Raw genomic sequence first — 19762 nt, 5'->3', positions numbered from 1 at the left:
CAGGGGAGATAGAGAGCACTCAAACTTTCACAGTGCCCTCTTGGCCAGCTAGCTCCACTGCCTCTTCAGTATTTGAAGCTTCCAAAGCAGTATGGCAAACCGCAATGGGAATCACAAGAGCTTTCCTCACAGCGAACGATGGCCCATCACAAGGGCATGAACTCATAAAGGAGGGAATGCACATCCTCCTGGAGGGAATAAACTCATCCTCCTTATTGTATAAGTGGAGGGGAACACACGCGCCTCCTGGAGGGAATCACACATCCTCCCAACACACTGGAGGGAATGAACTCATCCTCCTATTTATAGAACTGGAGGGGAACACACGCGCCTCCTGGAGAGAATCAACACATCCTCCAAAAAAACATACTGGAGGGAATGAACACATCCTCCTAAATTTAAACTGAACATGAATCCTGAAGATTGTTTTCCAACTTTCTCCCAAGGAAGGAACTTCAGGAAACAAGAACAGAATCTGAAACAGATTCACAGCATACAGACAATCATACAGGGAGGGCTCATGGCTTCATCTGCTATGACTAAAGGAAAGAAAATTACCAAGGTAAGAACCTAATTTTCCCTTCCTTGTCATCAAGCAGATGAAGCCATTACGTATGGGATGTAACAAAGCAATCCCTAGAAAGGGTGGGAACAAGCCACACCACGCGCTAGCACTTGTGCACCAAAACGCGCATCCCTCCTGGCAGCCACATCCAGCCTGTAATGTCGGGCAAAGGAGAGCTTAGAAGCCCATGTTGCTGCACTGCATATCTCTTGAAGAGAGAGTGCTCCAGTTTCAGCCCAAGAGGAAGAAATCGCTCTAGTAGAATGTGCCTTAAAGGCTACAGGCGGAACCCTGCCGGCCAGCAGATAAGCTGAAAAGATAGTTTCTTTGAGCCACGGGCAATAGTGGCTTTAGACGCTGGAGACCCTCTGTGAGAACCGGATAGCAAAACAAACAGATGATCAGAAGTCCTGAAAGAGTTAGTAACTCGCAGATACTGCAGCAGAGTCCTGCGCACATCCAAAAGGTGCAGCTGCCCAAAAGATTCTGGAAACTCTTCCTCTGAAAAAGAGGGCAAGAAAATAGGCTGGTTTAAGTGAAAGGCTGAAACCACCTTAGGCATAAAGGAAGGCATGGTCCGAACCGTGACTCCGGACTCTGAAAACTGCAGAAATGGGTCTCTACAGGACAGCGCCTGGAGCTCTGACACCCATCTCGCCGAGGTAATGGCCACCAGAAAAACGGCCTTCAGTGTCAAGTCTTTCTCCGATGCTCGCCGAACCGGCTCAAAAGGAGATGCCTGCAGGGTTTTCAAAACTAGCCCCAGGTTCCAAGCTGGACAGGGTGCTCGCACTGGAGGTCGGAGCCGAAGCACCCCTCTAAGAAACCGTGCCACATCTGGGTGAGCAGCCAAAGACACGCCTTCCACCTTACCACGAAGGGAGGCCAACGCTGCCACCTGCACCCGCAGGGAATTATAGGCCAAGCCTTTTTGTACACCTTCCTGCAAAAAGTCTAGAATCGGCGAGACAGGAGCCCGCATTGGAACAATGGCTCTGGAAGCACACCAAGACTCAAACAGGCACCAAATCCTGGCATAAGCCACGGAAGTGGACCTGCTTGCGGGCTTGCAGGAGAGTGGAAATAACTTTATTGGAATAACCTTTATCCCTCAATTGCGCCCTCTCAATAGCCATGCCGTAAGACCAAAGCGGCCGGCGTCCTCCATGGCTACCGGTCCCTGAGTCAACAGGTTCGGTACCAGAGGTAACGGCAGAGGAGCCTCCAGGAGCATCTGTCGGAGGTCTGCATACCAAGGTCTCCTTGGCCAATCCGGGGCGATGAGGACCACTTCTCCTGGGTGCAGCCGAATCCACAAGAGCAGGCGCCCTATCAAGGGCCATGGGGGAAACACATAAAGTAGACTCGGAGGCCAGGGTTGAGCCAAGGCATCCAACCCCGCCGAGCGAGGATCTCTCCGTCTGCTGAAGAAGCACGGGACTTTGGTATTGGCACTTGTCGCCATTAGATCCATCACGGGCTTGCCCCATTTGGCACAGATCTGCAGGAATACTTCGTCTGCCAGATTCCATTCTGCTAGATCGATCTGATGCGTGCTCAGATAATCGGCCTGCACATTGCTCTGACCTGCAATATGAGCTGCCGACAGACACTGAAGATGCAGCTCGGCCCAGTGGCAAATCAGTTCGGCCTGCGCGGCTAGTGCTCTGCACCTTGTTCCGCCTTGTCGATTTATATAGGCCACCGTTGTCGTGTTGTCCGACATCACTCTGACAGCCAATCCTTCCAGGGTCACTTGAAAGGCCAGAAGCGCCTGAAACACCGCTTTCAACTCTAGGCGGTTGATGGACCACTCCAACTCCTCGGGTGTCCATAGACCCTGGGCATGCTTCCCCTTGCGCCCCAGCCCTTCAGGCTGGCATCTGTTACCACTAGGCACCAAACGGGGAGCGTCAGCGGCATTCCTCGCCGCAGCATGCTGTCCGAGAGCCACCACTCCATGCTGAGACAGGCCGCAGGGAGCCAAGTAAGTCTGCATTGGTAATCCTGAGAAATAGGAGACCATCTCCGGAGTAGGGAATACTGTAGAGGTCTCAGGTGCGCTCTCGCCCAGGGCACCACTTCCATCGTGGCTGTCATCGATCCCAGCAGCTGGACAATGTCCCAAGCTCGCAGGCGGGGCATCCTCAGGAGCAGACTGACCTGATTCTGAAGCTTGCACCGCCTTAGCTCGGGTAGGAACACATAGCCCGAGACTGTGTCGAACCTGGCCCCAAAAAACTCTAGAGATTGTGAAGGGGACAGGTGACTTTTGGCCATATTGACGACCCAGCCTAGAGATTGCAGTACTGAGACCATTCTGGCTGTAGCTTGTAAGCTCTCTGTTGCAGAGTCTGCTCTGATGAGCCAGTCGTCTAGGTACGGGTGAACCCTGATACCTTCTCGCCTGAGAAAAGCAGCTACTACCACCATTACCTTCGAAAAGGTTCGGGGAGCTGTGGCGAGGCCAAAAGGCAAGGCCCGGAACTGGAAATGTTTTCCCAACACCGCAAACCTCAGAAACTTCTGGTGCGGGGGCCAAATCGGTATGTGCAAGTAAGCTTCTTTCAGGTCTAGAGACGTGAGAAACTCTCCTGGCTGAACCGCCACAATGACGGAGCACAGGGATTCCATGTGGAAATGCCGCACTCTCAGGGACTTGTTCACTTCTTTTAAGTCCAGAATAGGGCGAAAGGACCCACCTTTTCGTGGCACCACAAAGTAGATGGAGTATCGGCCGCAGCCTTGCTCAGCGGGAGGCACCGGGGTCACTGCCCCTAACTGAATCAGACCTTGTAAAGTCTCCTCCACCGCCGCCCGTTTGACGGCAGAACCGCATCGGGACTCCACAAACACGTCTCTTACTGGGGCGTTGAATTCTATTCTGTATCCATCTCTGATCAGGTCCAGAACCCACTGATCTGAGGAAATCTTGGCCCACTCCTCGACAAAGAGGGAAAGCCGTCCTCCAATGACAGGCATCGAGGAGAGGGCCTGCGCACCATCATTGAGAGGGTCGCCCCTGAACTCCTGGTCTTGAGCCACCGGCTGCGGAACTCTTGTCCGAGCGAAAGGAGTTCCTCTGCTGACCACGGGCACGAGAAGTGAACCCAGCAGAACGCCCCGGGCGGTACCTTCTAGCTTCATGGAAGCGAGGTCTGTACGAGGAGTGGACCGCCTGGCCCTTAGAGGAAGGCCTCTGCCTATCTTCGGGCAAGCGCTGGGGTTTTGGATCACCCAGGCCTTTCACAATTTTCTCTAACTCCTCACCAAATAGGAGAAGTCCTTGAAAAGGCAACTTCACCAACCTTTGCTTAGAGGCCATGTCCGCTGCCCAGTGTCGTAGTCACAGACGACGGCGAGCCGCCACTGCTACTGCCATTTGTTTAGCCGAAGCTCTGACAAGGTCATAAAGGGCATCAGCCAGAAAGGACAAGGCCACCTCCATCCGCGGAGCCACATCCAAGAAGGGCTCCGCTCCATCTCCGGGCTGAGCCACTGCCTGTTGCAGCCAAGCTAGGCAGGCTCTCACAGCATAACAGCTGCATGCAGACGCCCGACCAGTGAGACCTGCAATATCAAAGGACCGTTTCAACGCTGTTTCCAGCCTACGGTCTTGAACGTCCTTCAGGGCAACACCTCCTTCAACAGGGAGGGTAGTTCTCTTTGTCACCGCAGTGACTAGGGCATCCACTGTAGGCATTTGAAAACGAGCCATATGTCCCTCACGCAGAGGGTATAACTGCCCCATAGCCCTGGAAACTCTCAAAGGTCCCTCGGGGTCAGCCCACTGAGCCGAAACAAGCTCTAGGATGGAGTCATGCAAAGGGAAGGCCCGAGCAGCATTCTTGGTACTAGCCATCCTGGGATTACCCGAGGAGGCCATGCCACTGTCAGGATCTTCAATCGAGAGGGCCTGCAGGGTATCTGAAATAAGCGCTGGCAGCTCATCACGGTGGAAAATCCTCACCGCGGAGGGATCATCCAGACCCTGTGGTAAATCCGCACCTGACTCTGGTTCCTCAGACCAAGAACGTCTGTCAGAGTTCTCCGAATCCTCACACCCCGACCACAGGGGGGAAAAATGTGCACCACAATCTGAAGGGGAATTAACCCTTCTGCTTATCTTTAGGCCAAGCATCCGGGAAAAAAGCCTCACTGGGCAGTCCCAGGCCAGAATTCATTGGGGGGGGCAATCAGAGGAGCCTCAGGCGACCCTTGAAGAAGGGCTCTTTTCATCATGTATGCTTTATGCAGCAAAAGCACAAAATCCGGGGAGAAAATCTCACCCTGGGCACCCAAATCCTGTCCGGTGCTAGCCACTCCTGAAATAACCTCATCTCGAGGTGCCCCACCCGGCTCAGGTCTCTCCGTGTCCACGGAGGCCGCGCCATGCGGTGTAAGCAAAATGGCGCCCGCTGCCAGCTCAGAGCAGGAAGAAACATCGCTCGCCATGCTCGGGCCGGCTCCTACGCTTTACATTGTCCGCAGCCATCGCTGAAAAACGGCGGTAAAATCCAAAATGGCAGTTCGCGCCAAAATCGCCCCGATCGCGGGCCCACCCCGGAGGAGTTGGAAAACACTCTTACCTCAAAGGATCTAGTGTACAACTACGATCCTCCTGAAAATCAGGTCAAAAACCTCTGTTCCAGCGTCTCTGCGTTTAAAAACGTGACGCGACTTTTTTTTTTTTTTTTTTTTAAGCTGTGAGGAAAGCAGAGGTATTGAAGACTCCGGAGGCTCAGATGAGTGGGAAAGGCAGGGAAAGGGCGAACCTATATGCCTGCATCCACTGTTGGTGGGTAAGGACAGGGAAAGCAAGGCAATATGTCCACATCCACAGAGGTATGGGTAAGGCAGGGAAAGGGCTAACCTATGTGCCTTTAAAGTGAAGCTGCTATAGCCTCCAACACCCCGGTTAACAACTGGCAAGCCAGGAACCACCTCCCGGCAGATTTTTCTGGAGCTCCAACAAGCTGCAGCCATCCTGCTAAGGGAGATAGAGAATACTGAAGAGGCAGTGGAGCTAGCTGGCCAAGAGGGCACTGTGAAAGTTTGAGTGCCCTCTATCTCCCCTGCTGGTTGATGGACATAACCCATACGTAATGGCTTCATCTGCTTGATGACAAGGAAATGTTTGTTAGTAGTAGTAGTAGTAATAGAAGCGTTTGAGTCAGGCATCATTATATGCACACAAAAAGGTTGCCTAGGCACTGCCCTACATAATCCTCCTCCCTTCCCCTTGAAGGTGAGAATGCTTCAAGGGAGGATGTCACAACTTAAACTTAGCTACCAATACAACTGCCCAGAAGATCACCCTGGTGAATCTCTTCATAAAATAAATAATTAAACAAGCAGATAGACAAATACATTCTGTTTGTCAACAGAAATTATAAATATACTTACATAAGTGCATACGTATTGCCATACTGGGAAAGACCAAAGGTCCATGAAGCCCAGCATCCTGTTTCCAACAGTGGCCAATCCAGGTAACAAATACCTGGCAAGATCCCAAAAAAGTACAAAACATTTTATACTAATTATCCCAGAAATAGTGGATTTTCCCCAAGTCCATTTAATAATGGTCTATGGGCTTTCCTTTAGGAAGCCGTCCAAATCTTTTTTAAACTCCGCTAAGCTAACCGCCCCTTTCACATTCTCTGGCAACGAATTCCAGAGTTCTCTGCTCCTTTGTACATTGGGAGAGCAGTTTCCAGCACTCAGAACAGGGAGAAAGCGGCCTCTGTAAAGCAGATACTGGTGGGTGACATCACTAACTGCATTGTTATTTGAATGTGTGCTGCCTTCTGAGCTCTTCACCTGCTTCAAGTCCTCTGCTCCTTTGTACATTGGGAGAGCAGTCTCCAGCACTCAGAACAAGGAGAAAGCGGCCTCTGTAAAGCAGATACTATATATCTGACAGTGCTGGGGCATGTATCTGGTTTACGGACAACTGACTGCTCCCAGTTAAGAAAGCAATGTATATATGAAGGCAATAGATATGGAAATATCTTGAATGTATTTGAAGACTCCTGTAACATTACAGTGTTCCATTAAGTTGAGTCTGCATTTCATAAAGAAAGAGGAGAGGAGCCCCCATCATCCTAATGAAGGTAGCAAAGTGAAATCATAGTGGGACAGGCCTCAGAAGTGGTGAGAGAAAAAGATACAAGAACCCTAAGCTGCTAATCAAATGTAGCAAATCTCCCCAACCGAATCGGAAAGCAGGCCAGGCAAAGAAACCACTATACTGCAAAAGGTGGGAAAAGTGCCAAATCAGAGGACAGGATCCTTACTCCTTATGGGACAGATCTCTACCAAGGTCATAGAGAAAACAGAAGGGAAGACCTGAAAATAGAAGGTCTGACACTTGCAGGATTGTCCAAGTTGCAATTGGAGCCTACGACCTTGGACCCACGAGCAAAGTCCATGAATCACATCAACACTCCAACATACACTCACCTTCATACATTCACACACTAAATGGCACAATTACCAGTCGACTGGATACATCATTGAGAAAAAGAAGCAGAGCATAACTGGGTACCATATAATAAACACCCACAAATTCATATACCCTCTTCCTTCATCATTCTCATACTTTTACACACACACTCCTTCTTTACTTCACGAATTTAGTCCAGATAAACCTCACTTCATAAAAAACATTACCCCTAACAGCACTCCACTCTCCCTCATGAGTTCATTCTTAGAAAATGCGGGATATAAATGTACTAAAATAAATAAATACATAAAGTCATTTAACACGCAACAGATCACATAGGATCCCCTGAGAAAGTGCAAAACCGAAAGCACACTATTACACAAAGGAGCCAGAATGAACGTAATGAAATTACTCTTAGGAATCTACTCCTTAACATTGGTCCAAATACTTTTAGTCACACCTCTCAATGATTATAACACCATACCAATACTACACAGCCGATTCAGGATTACCAGACACATCAACCTCAACCAAACCGGCAACAGAACTTACAATAGCAAATCATTATCCCACAAACTGCACAACCAACACAAAAAAGCTCTAATAAATCCAAATTGACATACAAACGACAACTAATAAAAGGTTCCCACTTTCACCATTAGAGAAGATCCATACTTTACAATTCAAATAGGTTACATCAATGCCAGATCAACAGTAAACAAAACAGAAATTATAAAAGATTGGATCACATCGGAAACCTTAGATTTACTCATCATCTGCAAAACCTGGATCCATGACCAAAAAGATCCCATAATACTGGACCTTTGCCCTCCGGGATACAATATTACACCCTGGACCAGAATAGGTAAAAGAGGCGGAGGCATTGCCATAATCTACAGATCCCATCTCACTTTAGAAACCACTGCTGAATCAATCACACCTCAACTAGAAATTGCCTCAATCAGATTGCAACATAAAAGTGTAGCCGGCAATCTAAACTGCGTCCTATTCTACAGACCGCCAGGCACTTGGAGCGAAGCATATATAACCCTAATGGATTTCATATCGGCCACTTGTACATCTAACTCAAACATACTAGTCATTGGGGTCATAAACCTTCATTTAGAAGACCCAAACTCAACTGGTGTCCAAGATTGTAAGGAATTCTTCCAACTATGGGATTTCGAATGGCCATATCCGAATGCCACCCACAAAAAAGGCCACACACTTGACCTGCTAACCCATAAATTTGCATCACACCAAATCATTAAAGTCATTGACCACAAATGGACAGAAATTCCATGGTCAGATCACTTCAAATTAAATCTGACCCTACATTGGCTGAAGAATGGGCATCTCAAAGCTGATGAAAAAAAATCTTACCAAACCAGAGGTAAAGTGGACACAACTGCATTCTGGCAATCAATTTACGACAACAATTGGTCTATTCCATCTGATTCCATCAGCTACCTTGCAGATTGGGAATCAAGATGTATCACCGTTCTAAATGAATTAGCTCCTTTACAAAGAAAAAACATTCACAAACCAAACAGGACCCCATGGTTCAACGAAAATGTGAAACAATTAAAATCTAGAACCAGACAACTCGAACGAGCCTGGAGAAAAAACAAAAACGATCAAAATCTAAACACTTGGAAAGAATCACATAGAAAATACAAATATGAAATCAAGAAATCCAAACGGAACTACTATAATGAACAACTAGGGTCTGACTACAAAGACATGAAAAAAGTTATACAAGCTACTGGATAAATTACTACACACAAAACCAGTGTCCTCAACAAAATCAGGAATCCCAACAGCAGACGATCTTGCTAACTACTTCAAAGGCAACATTGTCAATCTAAGCAAAAATATGTCACAGGACTACACCAACCTTGATACCTTCCTTAATCAGCTAGACCCACACTCAGAATACCCAGCCGACCGAACTTGGACAAATTTCGCCCAGATCACACAACAATAGCACTAGCAAAAAATAAGATCTCTACAGCCTACTATCAATTGGACACCTGCCCCAATTATCTAATAACCCCCCCCCCCCCCCACTCGATTCATCCCTGAACTTACCTCCCACCTCAACTTTTTGTTCCAGCATGGCATATTCCCCAAAGACAAAGGTAATATACTACTCACACCATTACCAAAAGACACCAAAAAGAAAACTAACAATATCACCAACTACTAACCTGTGGCATCCATCCCACTTACAACCAAACTGATCGAAAGCATTGTAGCTAAACAACTTACTGAATACATCGACAATTTCTCAATCCTTCATGAATCAAAGTCGGGCTTCAGATCTCTCCACAGTACGGAAACCATCCTAGCCAAGTTCAAAAAGGAAATCGCATTAGGTAAAAACATACTTCTCTTGCAATTCGACTTGTCAAGCACATTCGATATGGTTGATCACTATATACTATTAAGAATACTCGACAAGATAGGCATAGGAGGAAATATACTGAAATGGATCAAGGGTTTCCTAACCATGAGATCTTATCAAGCAAAAGCAAACTCAAACATATCACCATCATGGAGTACCGATTGCGGAGTACCCCCAGGTTCACCTCTCTCACCCAAATTATTTAATCTGATGATGATCCCCCTTGCTCATTCCCTATACAAGCATGATCTTAATCCTTTTCTGTATGCGGATTATGTCACCATTTACATACCATTCAACTCTAATCCAACAGAAATCACTGTTACAATAAAGACTAGTTTAAGTTTAATGGATGCCTGGGCATCGGCATTCAAACTCAAACTCAACAAGGAAAAAACTCACTGCCTTATTCTCTCTTCTTACCACAAAGCAAACCTCCCTTCATCCATAAAAACCCCAGAACATACTCTCCCAATATCGGACAAACTGAAGATCCTTGGAATTACTATTGACACCAACCTAACTGTGGAGAGCCAAGCCTCTGCCACCATGAAGAAAATGCTCCATGCAATGTGGAAACTAAAACGGATCAAACAATTCTTCCCAAGGGAAACTTTCCGTAACATAATTCAAACAATGGTACTATCACATGTTGACTACTGTAATGCCGTATATGCGGAATGCAAAGAACAAATCTTAAGAAAACTCCAGACTGCGCAGAACACAGCAGCTAGACTCATTTTCGGAAAGACAAGATTCGAAAGTGCTAAACCCCTACGTGAAATACTGCACTGGCTACCAATCAAGGAACAAACAGCCTTCAAAATTTGCACTCTGGTCCACAAAATAATCCATGGTCTGGCCCCAACCTACATGACCGAACTTATCGACTTACCAACTAGAAACATCATCGAATCATCAAGAACGTTTCTAAACCTGCATTACCCAAACTGTAAAGGACTAAAATGCAAACCAACATATGCATCCAGCTTTTCCTACATTTGCACCCAGCTCTAGAACGCTTTACCTAGAAACATTAGAGCTGCGAACACCTGGAGGATCTTTTTGAGGCAAATTTCCCATAAAAAATGGTAGCGGAGATATTAGCGGAACTTGATCGATGGGAGGGATTGAATATTTCTTGGATGAGACGTATCAGTGCAGTAAAGATGATGATGCTCCCGAAAATGTTATATCTCTTTATGGCACTTCCCATACCAATCCCCCGCAGCTTCTTTGCCCGACTTAATCGAAAGCTATTTGCCTTTATCTGGAGGAAGCATTCCCTGCGGGTGCGGAGAGCTATATTGTTCCAACCTCAGGGGAGGGGAGGGATGGGAGTCCCAAACATCTACATACTATCAAGCTGCCCAACTGAGAATATTGGCAGATTGGCACCCTACCATTAACAAAAATTGGCTGCATTGGGAAAGAGCCTGGCTGGGGATGCGCTCGGTGGGGGATGTACTATGGCTACCGGGAAAGGACCTGAGGGAAATAGGGCAAAGGGTACCGATAGGCGTAAGTCACATACTGTCCACCTGGTATCAAATTAGGAAACAGTGGTTCCCAGAGCGAAAGTATTTTCTGCAGACCGCTATATGCAGGGCCCCGGGCTTTCCACTAGGTGAAACTGAGCTGCTATATAGGCAGTGGGCTCGAGTGGGGCTATATACATTGAGCCAATTATGGGACAATGACAAGGTAATTGGATATGAAAACCTGCAGGAGGAGTATGGATTGCAGGAAAGAGATCAAGTGTTCTATTGCTGTGTGCGTAATTATATACTCACCTGGGCACGGGAAGAATTAGGGATGGGGAAACCTCATTGGAAAGGGCATTGAGGAAGGGGGAAGGCAGGGGAAGCGTTACCCGTCTGTACCTTGCACTGCTACAGCGCACAGACCCCCAGGTATATTATGTGCACAGATGGGAGACGGCACTACAGAGCACATTTCCAGAGGAAACTTGGAAGAGAGGATATCGTTACTTGTTTAAACCCTCCATGGCACAGTCTATGATTGAGAATGGATTTAAAGTGTTTTACTGGTGGTACTATACGCCAGACAGGCTGCAACGTATATACCCAGAGTCATCAGCAGACTGTTGGAGGGCATGTGGTGCCAGGGGGACATTTATGCACATTTGGTGGGACTGTCCAAGGATACAAGAGTATTGGAGGGAAGTGATCACTCTGATAAGCCAAATAACTTCAGCAAGGAAAGCAGAAAATTGCCTTCTACATTTTAAGCCGGCTTCAATTGACACTATAAAGCATAAGCTGGCTATTCAGTACTTGTCAGCGGCAAAATTAGCTATAGCCAGAGCCTGGAAAAAGCAAAAGCCGCCGGAGATACAGGGGGTAACTCAAAAAGCAGACTATATATATCAAATGTCAAAGTTGACTGCAATAAAAAGGTCGGTTGGGAACCTTTAACAAAATCTGGCAACCTTATGAACTCTTGCAAGCACAGTGCGCAGCGCCACCATGATACGGGGATGGGTGGGAGGGGAGGGATGTAGGTCAGTTGGGGGATGTATTAGATGAGAAATTGAAACATATGAGGAAATGTAAGAGATTATGAGGGGTAATACCCCACTGCTGTATAAGATGGTTTGTGAAGATTTAATAAAACTTTAAAATTAAAAAAAAAAAAAAAAAAAAGAAGAACTACGAACACCCATCTAAAATTTCGAAAAGACCTCAAGAGTCACCTCTTTCGGAAAGCCTACCCAGCAGACCCGAAATAATTCATGAACAATGCATCACATCTTTCGATCTAAGAAATGAACAATACCCCTTCCACATAATCCTATTACTTCAAACTGTACGAATTTTACCACTCCAGTTATAATTAAGTGTACTTCTACCCTTATCCTACTCTGTATTGCTCACTAGAAGCTGTAGTCCCATCCCTGGAGACTTATCAGCCTCATTGGGATTACTTTTCTCTATATGCTACTATTTATTCGTCCCAGAGTTGTCTTCTCTTTTCCGGAACCTTATCAGCTTCCTTGCACCTACTGTTACTCTATTTTCCACTCTGTATATATTCCCGGAGTTAGTACTCTCCTCTCCGGAACCTGTGAGCCACATTGAGCCTACTGCTATGCGGGAAAATGTGGGATACAAATGTAATAAATAAAATAAATACATTACACATTGAGTGAAGAAAATTTTTCTCCGATTCGTTTTAAATTTACTACATTGTAGCTTCATCGCATGCCCCCTAGTCCTAGTATTTTTAGAAAGCGTAAACAGACACTTCAGATCTATCCATTCAACTCCACTCATTATTTTATAGACCTTTATCATATCTCCCCCTCAGCCACCTTTTCCTCAAAGACCTGCCCAAAACATGATGGTGACAAGATGCATTCAAATCTGTGCCTGCCATGAGTATACACATTTCAATGGTGGTTTTTCTAAAATTGCTGTTTATGTACATGTGCTATTTACATATACAAATGCCACCAAACCCTTCTAAAGCCAACCCCTGTTTTACATTAGTCCATCAAAAAGACAGGACCTATAATTTACTTGGAGGCGTATTTTCAAAGCACTTAGACGTACAAAGTAATGTGGAGGGGCATAATCGAAAGGGACAGCCAAGTTTTCCTCAAGACGTCCCGGCCAAGGGGTGGGGAAACCCGTATTATATTTCATTTCGATAATACGGTCGGGGACGCCCAAATCTTGACATTTAGGTCATCCCTAGAGATGGTCGTCCCTGATTTCCGGCGATAATGGAAACTAAGGACGCTCATCTCAGAAACGACCAAATGCAAGCCCTTTGGTCGTGGGAAGAGTCAGCATTTGTAGTGCACTGATCCCCCTGACATGCCAGGACACCAACCAGGCACCCTAGGGGGCACTGCAGTGGACTTCAAAAACAAAAAGCTCCCAGGTACATAGCTCCCTTACCTTGTGTGCTGAGCCCCCCAAAACCCATTCCCCACAACTGTACACCACTACAATAGCCCTTACGGATGAAGGGGGCACCTAGATGTGGGTACAGTGGGTTTCTGGTGGGTTTTGGAGGGCTCACATTTACCACCACAAGTGTAACAGGTAGGGGGGGGTGGGCCTGGGTCCGCCTGCCTGAAGTGCACTGCAACCACTAAAACTGCTCCAGGGACCTGCATACTGCTGCGATGGATCTGAGTATGACATTTGAGACTGGTACAAAATATTTTTAAAGTTCTTTTTTAAGGGTGGGAGGGGGTTAGTGACCACTGGGGAAGTAAGGGGAGGTCATCCCTGATTCCCTCCGGTGGTCATCTGGTCAGTTCGGGCACCTTTTTGTGCCTTGGTCGTAAGAAAAACTGGACCAGGTAAAGTCATCCAAATGCTCGTCAGGGACACCCCTTTTTTTCCCCATTATGGGTCGAGGATGCCCATGTGTTAGACACGCCCAAGTCCCACCTTCGCTACGCCTCCGACACACCCCCAGGAACTCTGGTCATCCCCATGACGGAAAGCAGTTAGGGACACCCAAAATCGGATTTGTGTCGAAAGATGGGCGTCCTTCTCTTTCGAAAATAAGCCTGATAGTAACCTATGGAAGTTTGTAAATCTAAGTGCTTTGAAAATGAGTGCCTTGGTGTCTTATTTCTACACAACAGAGGAAATTCTTTAGCATTGAACAGTGGCAAACTAGAGGTCCATAGCAAAAGAGATAAGTGGAAGGGACATGACTTACCCAGAAATCAAGCCAATTGTACCTGATGAATTCATCAGTTATTAATTTATAGTACCAATCCTCTACGTACCAAATACTGTCTCTTACCATTTCCTTAATTAATCATCTTTCCATAGTTTATACATTGCCTTACCTTAAACAAATAAAAGTAAACTTGTTTAGTATCAGTGTCTTCCTCCTTGTGCACAGACATAAAGAGATTCTCGACATCCACAACCATCCCTAACAAGCGATTAATTTCATCTTCGGAGACATTCTCCAGGTGAGAAACATGGTCAGCTGTATGTGAAAACATTCAAATAAAATGAGTGCAAAGGTCCACCGGTACAGAAACAGTATTCTAGCTAGTTAATTTTGGCATTAGATGGCTGATCTTTTTCTAACTTTATTCAACTGAATTCAGTAACATTAAAAGGACCTTCATTTCCCAATGAAAAACAAAATTGCTTACCCATAATAGATACTCTCTGATAGCAACAAAACAAGTCACCTATCTAGGATAGGTGACCATCACATGTACCATGCAGAACAGGTCCCAGAGTATTCAGAACATTTTTAGAATGTTTTCCCTGCCTGTGCAGGGTCTCCTGTCTGCATATAGTATTTTTTAGTTCATTGTTTAGCCAATCTTCACAAAGAAAAAATTGAAAATGAAGGACAAAGGTGACTTAGGGCCCTGTTAACTAAGGTGCACTAGCGATTTTAGCGCCTGCTAAAAATGCTAGTGCACCTATAGCACAGTTAGTAAACAGGGCCCTAAGCAAGTTAACTCTGTCAAGGAAGCAAGTAAACTGTATGAATGCCGTTCTACTCAGAGAACATCCATTACAGGTAAGCAATTTTGATACCAAGCAGATACCATTTACCAATTTATTACATGCCAATAAAAAGTCTTAAAACACGATTATAAGCATTAAAACATATACAGCAACAAAATTATAAAATATTAACCAAACTTAAAATTAAAACAAAAAAATAAAATTAGTAAGACTAATTACAGCCCTAAAACAGGTTGAAGGAATTTATGACTCAGATATTATAAGGTCAAAAAAGTGAGAAAAAATGAAGATGAGGTGCCTTATTTTTATTTGCAATTTAAACATAATCAAGCTGAAAAACGTGTACAGAAATAGGAATGTATGGGACAGAGCAATCAAAAGTAATCATAATACAAAGAAATATCCAAAACCACCATACTAACTTCTTTAAGTCCTCAATAAAAGGGAAGGATACTAGAAAATATAAATCTTGAGGATGCAAGGAAGAAAATCAAAAAGAACCCAATACTAACTTTAATTTCAACCTGAAATCCCTGCAAAATACCTTATTGTCAACCTTAGGCATCAGCTACAAGCTGTAATGGAAACTTATTATCAATAATTAACTTAAGCTGATATCTTATATTTGAAAATACAAAAGACACAAGGAGAATCATGCAATCTACAACACCATCCAGAGAAGTATCCAACAGCTTGATGACATTTAGACTGTCCGGAAAGACAGAAATCCTCACTTTCCAATTCTTCATACTTCTTTCTTTTCTTATATGGTAGATAATATATTTTTGTCATAGGAAGAAGACTCTCAGAGCTTAGCTGAGTTTAGGTGGCAGCGCCGGTGGTGGGAGGCGGGGCAGACTTATACGGTCTGTGCCATAGCCGGTGGTGGGAGGTGGGGCTGTTGGTTGGGAGGCGGAGATAGTGCTGGGCAGACTTGTACGGTCTGTGCCAGAGCTGGTGGTGGGAGGCAGGACTGGTAGTTGGGAGGCGGGGATAGTGCTGGGCAGACTTATACGGTCTGTGCCAGAGCTGGTGGTGGGAGGCGGGGCTGGTGGTTGGGAGGCAGGGATAGTGCTGGCCAGACTTATACGGTCTGTGCCCTGAAGAGGACAGGTACAAATAAAAAGTAGCACATATGAATTTATCTTGTTGGGCAGACTGTATGGACCATGCAGGTCTTTTTCTGCTGTCATCATCATCTACTCAGAAGGGATTTTGAAACCTCCATTAGATATTTCTTAAAAAGCTCTCTTGGAGCCAATAGTACCACTTGTGGAAAATTTAACACTCACAAATTATGGCTCCTCAAACTATTTTCAAGCATTTTGCACTTGTTAGGACATGAAGTGCAATCTTGTATTATTTTTGCTTGTCTCTCTTGTACAGGTAAGGATAATAAAAAGGTTGAATAGAAGTTATCATAGTCTAGAACTCTAGACTCCATTTAAGTCACACGGGTTGTAAGAGCACTTAAATCTGAATTTACATGGCCCACTCTTTTACTTTACAATAGCCAGCCAGATGGACTCCAAAGTAAATGTTACAGGGAAAATTCCTTCCCAGGCTCTGTGACTCCTCAGCTTCTCAGGGACAAGAAACAAATATCTGGCGGACTTAATCCTGATCCTGACAATGGTGGCATACTGCCACTCCTACTGGATACTTGAGGCATTTGGACTACTCAACTGCTTCACTCTTCGGTGGCGTCACAATGGAAACCGGCGTCAATGTGCTCGTTCCCAAGGGTTGCGGGGGAGGCGCTCTTAACATCGGGGCTGGGCGATAGCTCCAACCCAGAGGTCACCGAAGTGTTACCATCTCCACCTGGTTGACCTAGCGGGTCTGCTCCCGGTGTTATCGGTATCTGTGCTCTTTGGAGGTAACTTATCATTCCCCGCCTCCCAACCACCAGTCCCGCCTCCCATCACTAGCTCTGGCACAGACCGTATAAGTGTGCCCTCCACTATCCTCGCCTCCCAACCACCAACCCCTCTCCCCCCCCCCCCCCCCCCCACCTGCTCCGCCACCCAATTTCGGCTAAGCTTCTGAGGATCCATTCCTTCTGCACAGGATTCCTTTATGTATATCCCACGCATGTTTGAATTCCGTTACCGTTTATGGACTTTACCTCTAGAGATCTGTGCAAAGATTTTTTTTTTTAACTCCGCTACACTAGCTGCTTTTACCACATCTTCTGGCAACAAGTTCCAGATAACTATGAATTGAGTGAAAAATATTTCCTACCATTTGTTCTGAAACTATTACTAACTTCATGGCTTGTCCCCTAGTTTTTGCACTTTCTGTAAGAATAAACAATTGAGTCACATTTACCCATTCCACTCTATTCTAGATTTTAAAGACCTCATATCTCCCCCTCAGCCATCTCTTCTCCAAGTTGAAGAGCCCTAACCTCATCAGCCTTTCCCGATATGAGAGTCATTCCATCCCCTTGTTCATTTTAGTCATCCTTTTCTGTACCTTTTCTAATTCCACTATATCATTTTTGAAGTGTAGCAACCAGAATTGCATATAATGCTCAAGGTGTAGTCGCACCATAGAGCAATACACAGGCATTATGAGAGATTATTTCTTTCATTCTCTATTCCTTTCCTAATAATTACTAACATTCTGTTTGCTTCTCTGGCCACCACCTCCCACTGAATGCAGGTAAGACCAAATTATTATGGATGGGAAATAGTTTAAACATTAAATCTTTCAATAATCCAATCATTTTGGGAATAGTTATCCTTTTTGAAACCACAGTGAAAATTTTAGGGGTGCTCCTAGATTTAACTAACTCTTGAACCTCAGGTAGACTAGTACAAGCAATGACTTTGCCTCATCTGAATTATTGTAAGTCCACAACTTGCAAGTAATTATCTCTCTATGTTGTTGTGCGAACCACGAGGAAAAGACTTCAGATACTCGGTGCTCACTGTTTTTTACTGAACAGTGGACCGCGCTGCTCAGCGTTTACTTTTGAAATTTAACTTTTTCTTTTGTAAACCAGCTGGCGAGCATCCTCATAAGTCAAAAACCTCATTTTTTATGCTCAATATTCAAAACTCATTTTTATCATTTTTATTTATCGAGTTTTATATTTTATAATGAAAATAAACTCACACTTAGCTGCTGTTGCACTGAACTAGTGGGTACTACTACTACTACTTATTTATTTATTTATTGCATTTGTATCCCACATTATCCCACCTTTTTGCAGGCTCAATATGGCTTACAGAGTGCTGTTATGGTGCAGTCATTACAATATCTTAAATACATTCAATAATCAGTTGAAGGTGTATGGTTTAGATGTAAGGTTGATGTTATGGTGCAGTCATTACATTATCTTAAATACATTCAATAATCGGTTGAAGGTGTATGGTTTAGATGTAAGGTGCTAGGTAAGGTATTGTGAAAGGTGTTTTGATGCACCTGAGTAGTTTGAGGAATGGTTTATTAGGATGTATTTAGTAGGCTTTGTTGAAGAGATGTGTCTTCAAAGCTTTGCGAAAGCTGGTTAGATTGTCCATAGTTTTTAGGGCCATGGGTAGTGCGCGTTCCAGATCTGTGTGCTTTTATACGCAAAAGTAGTAGCGTATGCCTGTTTGTATTTAATTCCTTTGCAGCTGGGGAAGTTCAGATTGAGGAATCTGCGGGTCGATTTTTTGGCGTTTCTAGGCGGTAGGTCCACTAGGTTTAACATATAGAGTAGGGCATCTGCGTGGATGATTTTGTGGACGGTTGTACAGATCTTGAATTCAATTCGTTCCTTGCGTGGTAGCCAGTGTAGTTTCTTCTCTTAGAGGTTTCGCCCTTTCGTATTTAGTTTTTCCAAAGATGAGTCTGGCAGCGGTGTTCTGGGCTGTTTGGAGTTTTTTAATGGTCTGTTCTTTACAGCCTGCATATAAAGAGTTACAGGAGTCCAGGTGACTTATCACTAATGACTGTACTAGGGTGTGGAAGATGTTTCTTGGGAAAAAAGGTTTTATTCTCTTAAGTTTCCACATCAAGTGGAACATTTTTTTCGTTATATTCTTCCCGTGGGTCTCGAGTGTGAGGTTTCGGTCAATAGTGACTCCAATAATTTTCAGATTTTCTGAGATGGGAAGTGTGCCGTATGGTGTGGTTATGGTAAATGTAGTTGTTTGTGTTGTATTGGGAAGTGAGAACTAGACATTGAGTTTTTTCTGGGTTCAGTTTTAGCTGGAATGAATCCGCCCAAGAATGCATGATTTGGAGGCTCTGGTTGATCTCGTTGGTTATTTCGTTTAAGTTACTTTTGAACGGGATGTAGATCGTGACATCATCCGCATATATGTAGGGGTTGAGGTTGTGATGGCTAGAAGTTTGGCTAGTGGTATCATCATAAGGTTGAAGATAGATGGCAAAAGGGGGGATCCCTGGGGAACTCCACATTCCGGTGTCCAAGGTGGTGATCTGTCATTATTCGTTGTTACTTGGTAGGATCTGGTGGTGAGGAATCCTTTGAACCATTTGAGAACTGGGCCTCCGATTCCGAAGTATTCTAACAGGTGTAGTAATATTCCATGATCTACCATGTCGAAGGCACTAGACACGTCGAATTGTAGTACGAGTATGTTCTTGCCGGTTGCAATACTTTTTTTGAATGACTTCATTGCAGACACTAGTACAACTTCAGTACTATGATTTGAGCGAAATCCTGATTGAGACTCATGTAGAATTGAGTGTTTGGTTAGGTATTCCGTGAGTTGTTTCGTCACTATGCCTTCCATCAATTTTGTTATGAGCGGGATAGAAGCAACTGGTCGGTAATTGGTTAGGTCCATTGTGCTTTTCTTAGCGTCTTTTGGCAGTGGAGTGAGGAGGATATTTCCTTTGTC

General features: G+C 44.9%; 1 protein-coding gene across 1 annotated transcript in view; it reads right to left on the bottom strand.

Annotated features, from left to right (window-relative positions):
- Positions 1-19762, bottom strand: part of LOC115471985 (histone acetyltransferase KAT2A-like) — a 754860-nt gene that overhangs the window by 681273 nt on the left and 53825 nt on the right. The window contains 1 exon segment of the mRNA XM_030205993.1: positions 14255-14400. Within this exon segment, the coding sequence (XP_030061853.1) occupies positions 14255-14400 (146 nt within the window).

The sequence above is a fragment of the Microcaecilia unicolor genome, chromosome 6 (assembly GCF_901765095.1).
Source record: "Microcaecilia unicolor chromosome 6, aMicUni1.1, whole genome shotgun sequence".
In the NCBI taxonomy this organism is placed as follows: Eukaryota; Metazoa; Chordata; class Amphibia; order Gymnophiona; family Siphonopidae; genus Microcaecilia; species Microcaecilia unicolor.
The sequence above is the reverse complement of the archived record's forward strand: the minus strand, read 5'-3'. Positions and strand labels throughout refer to the sequence as shown.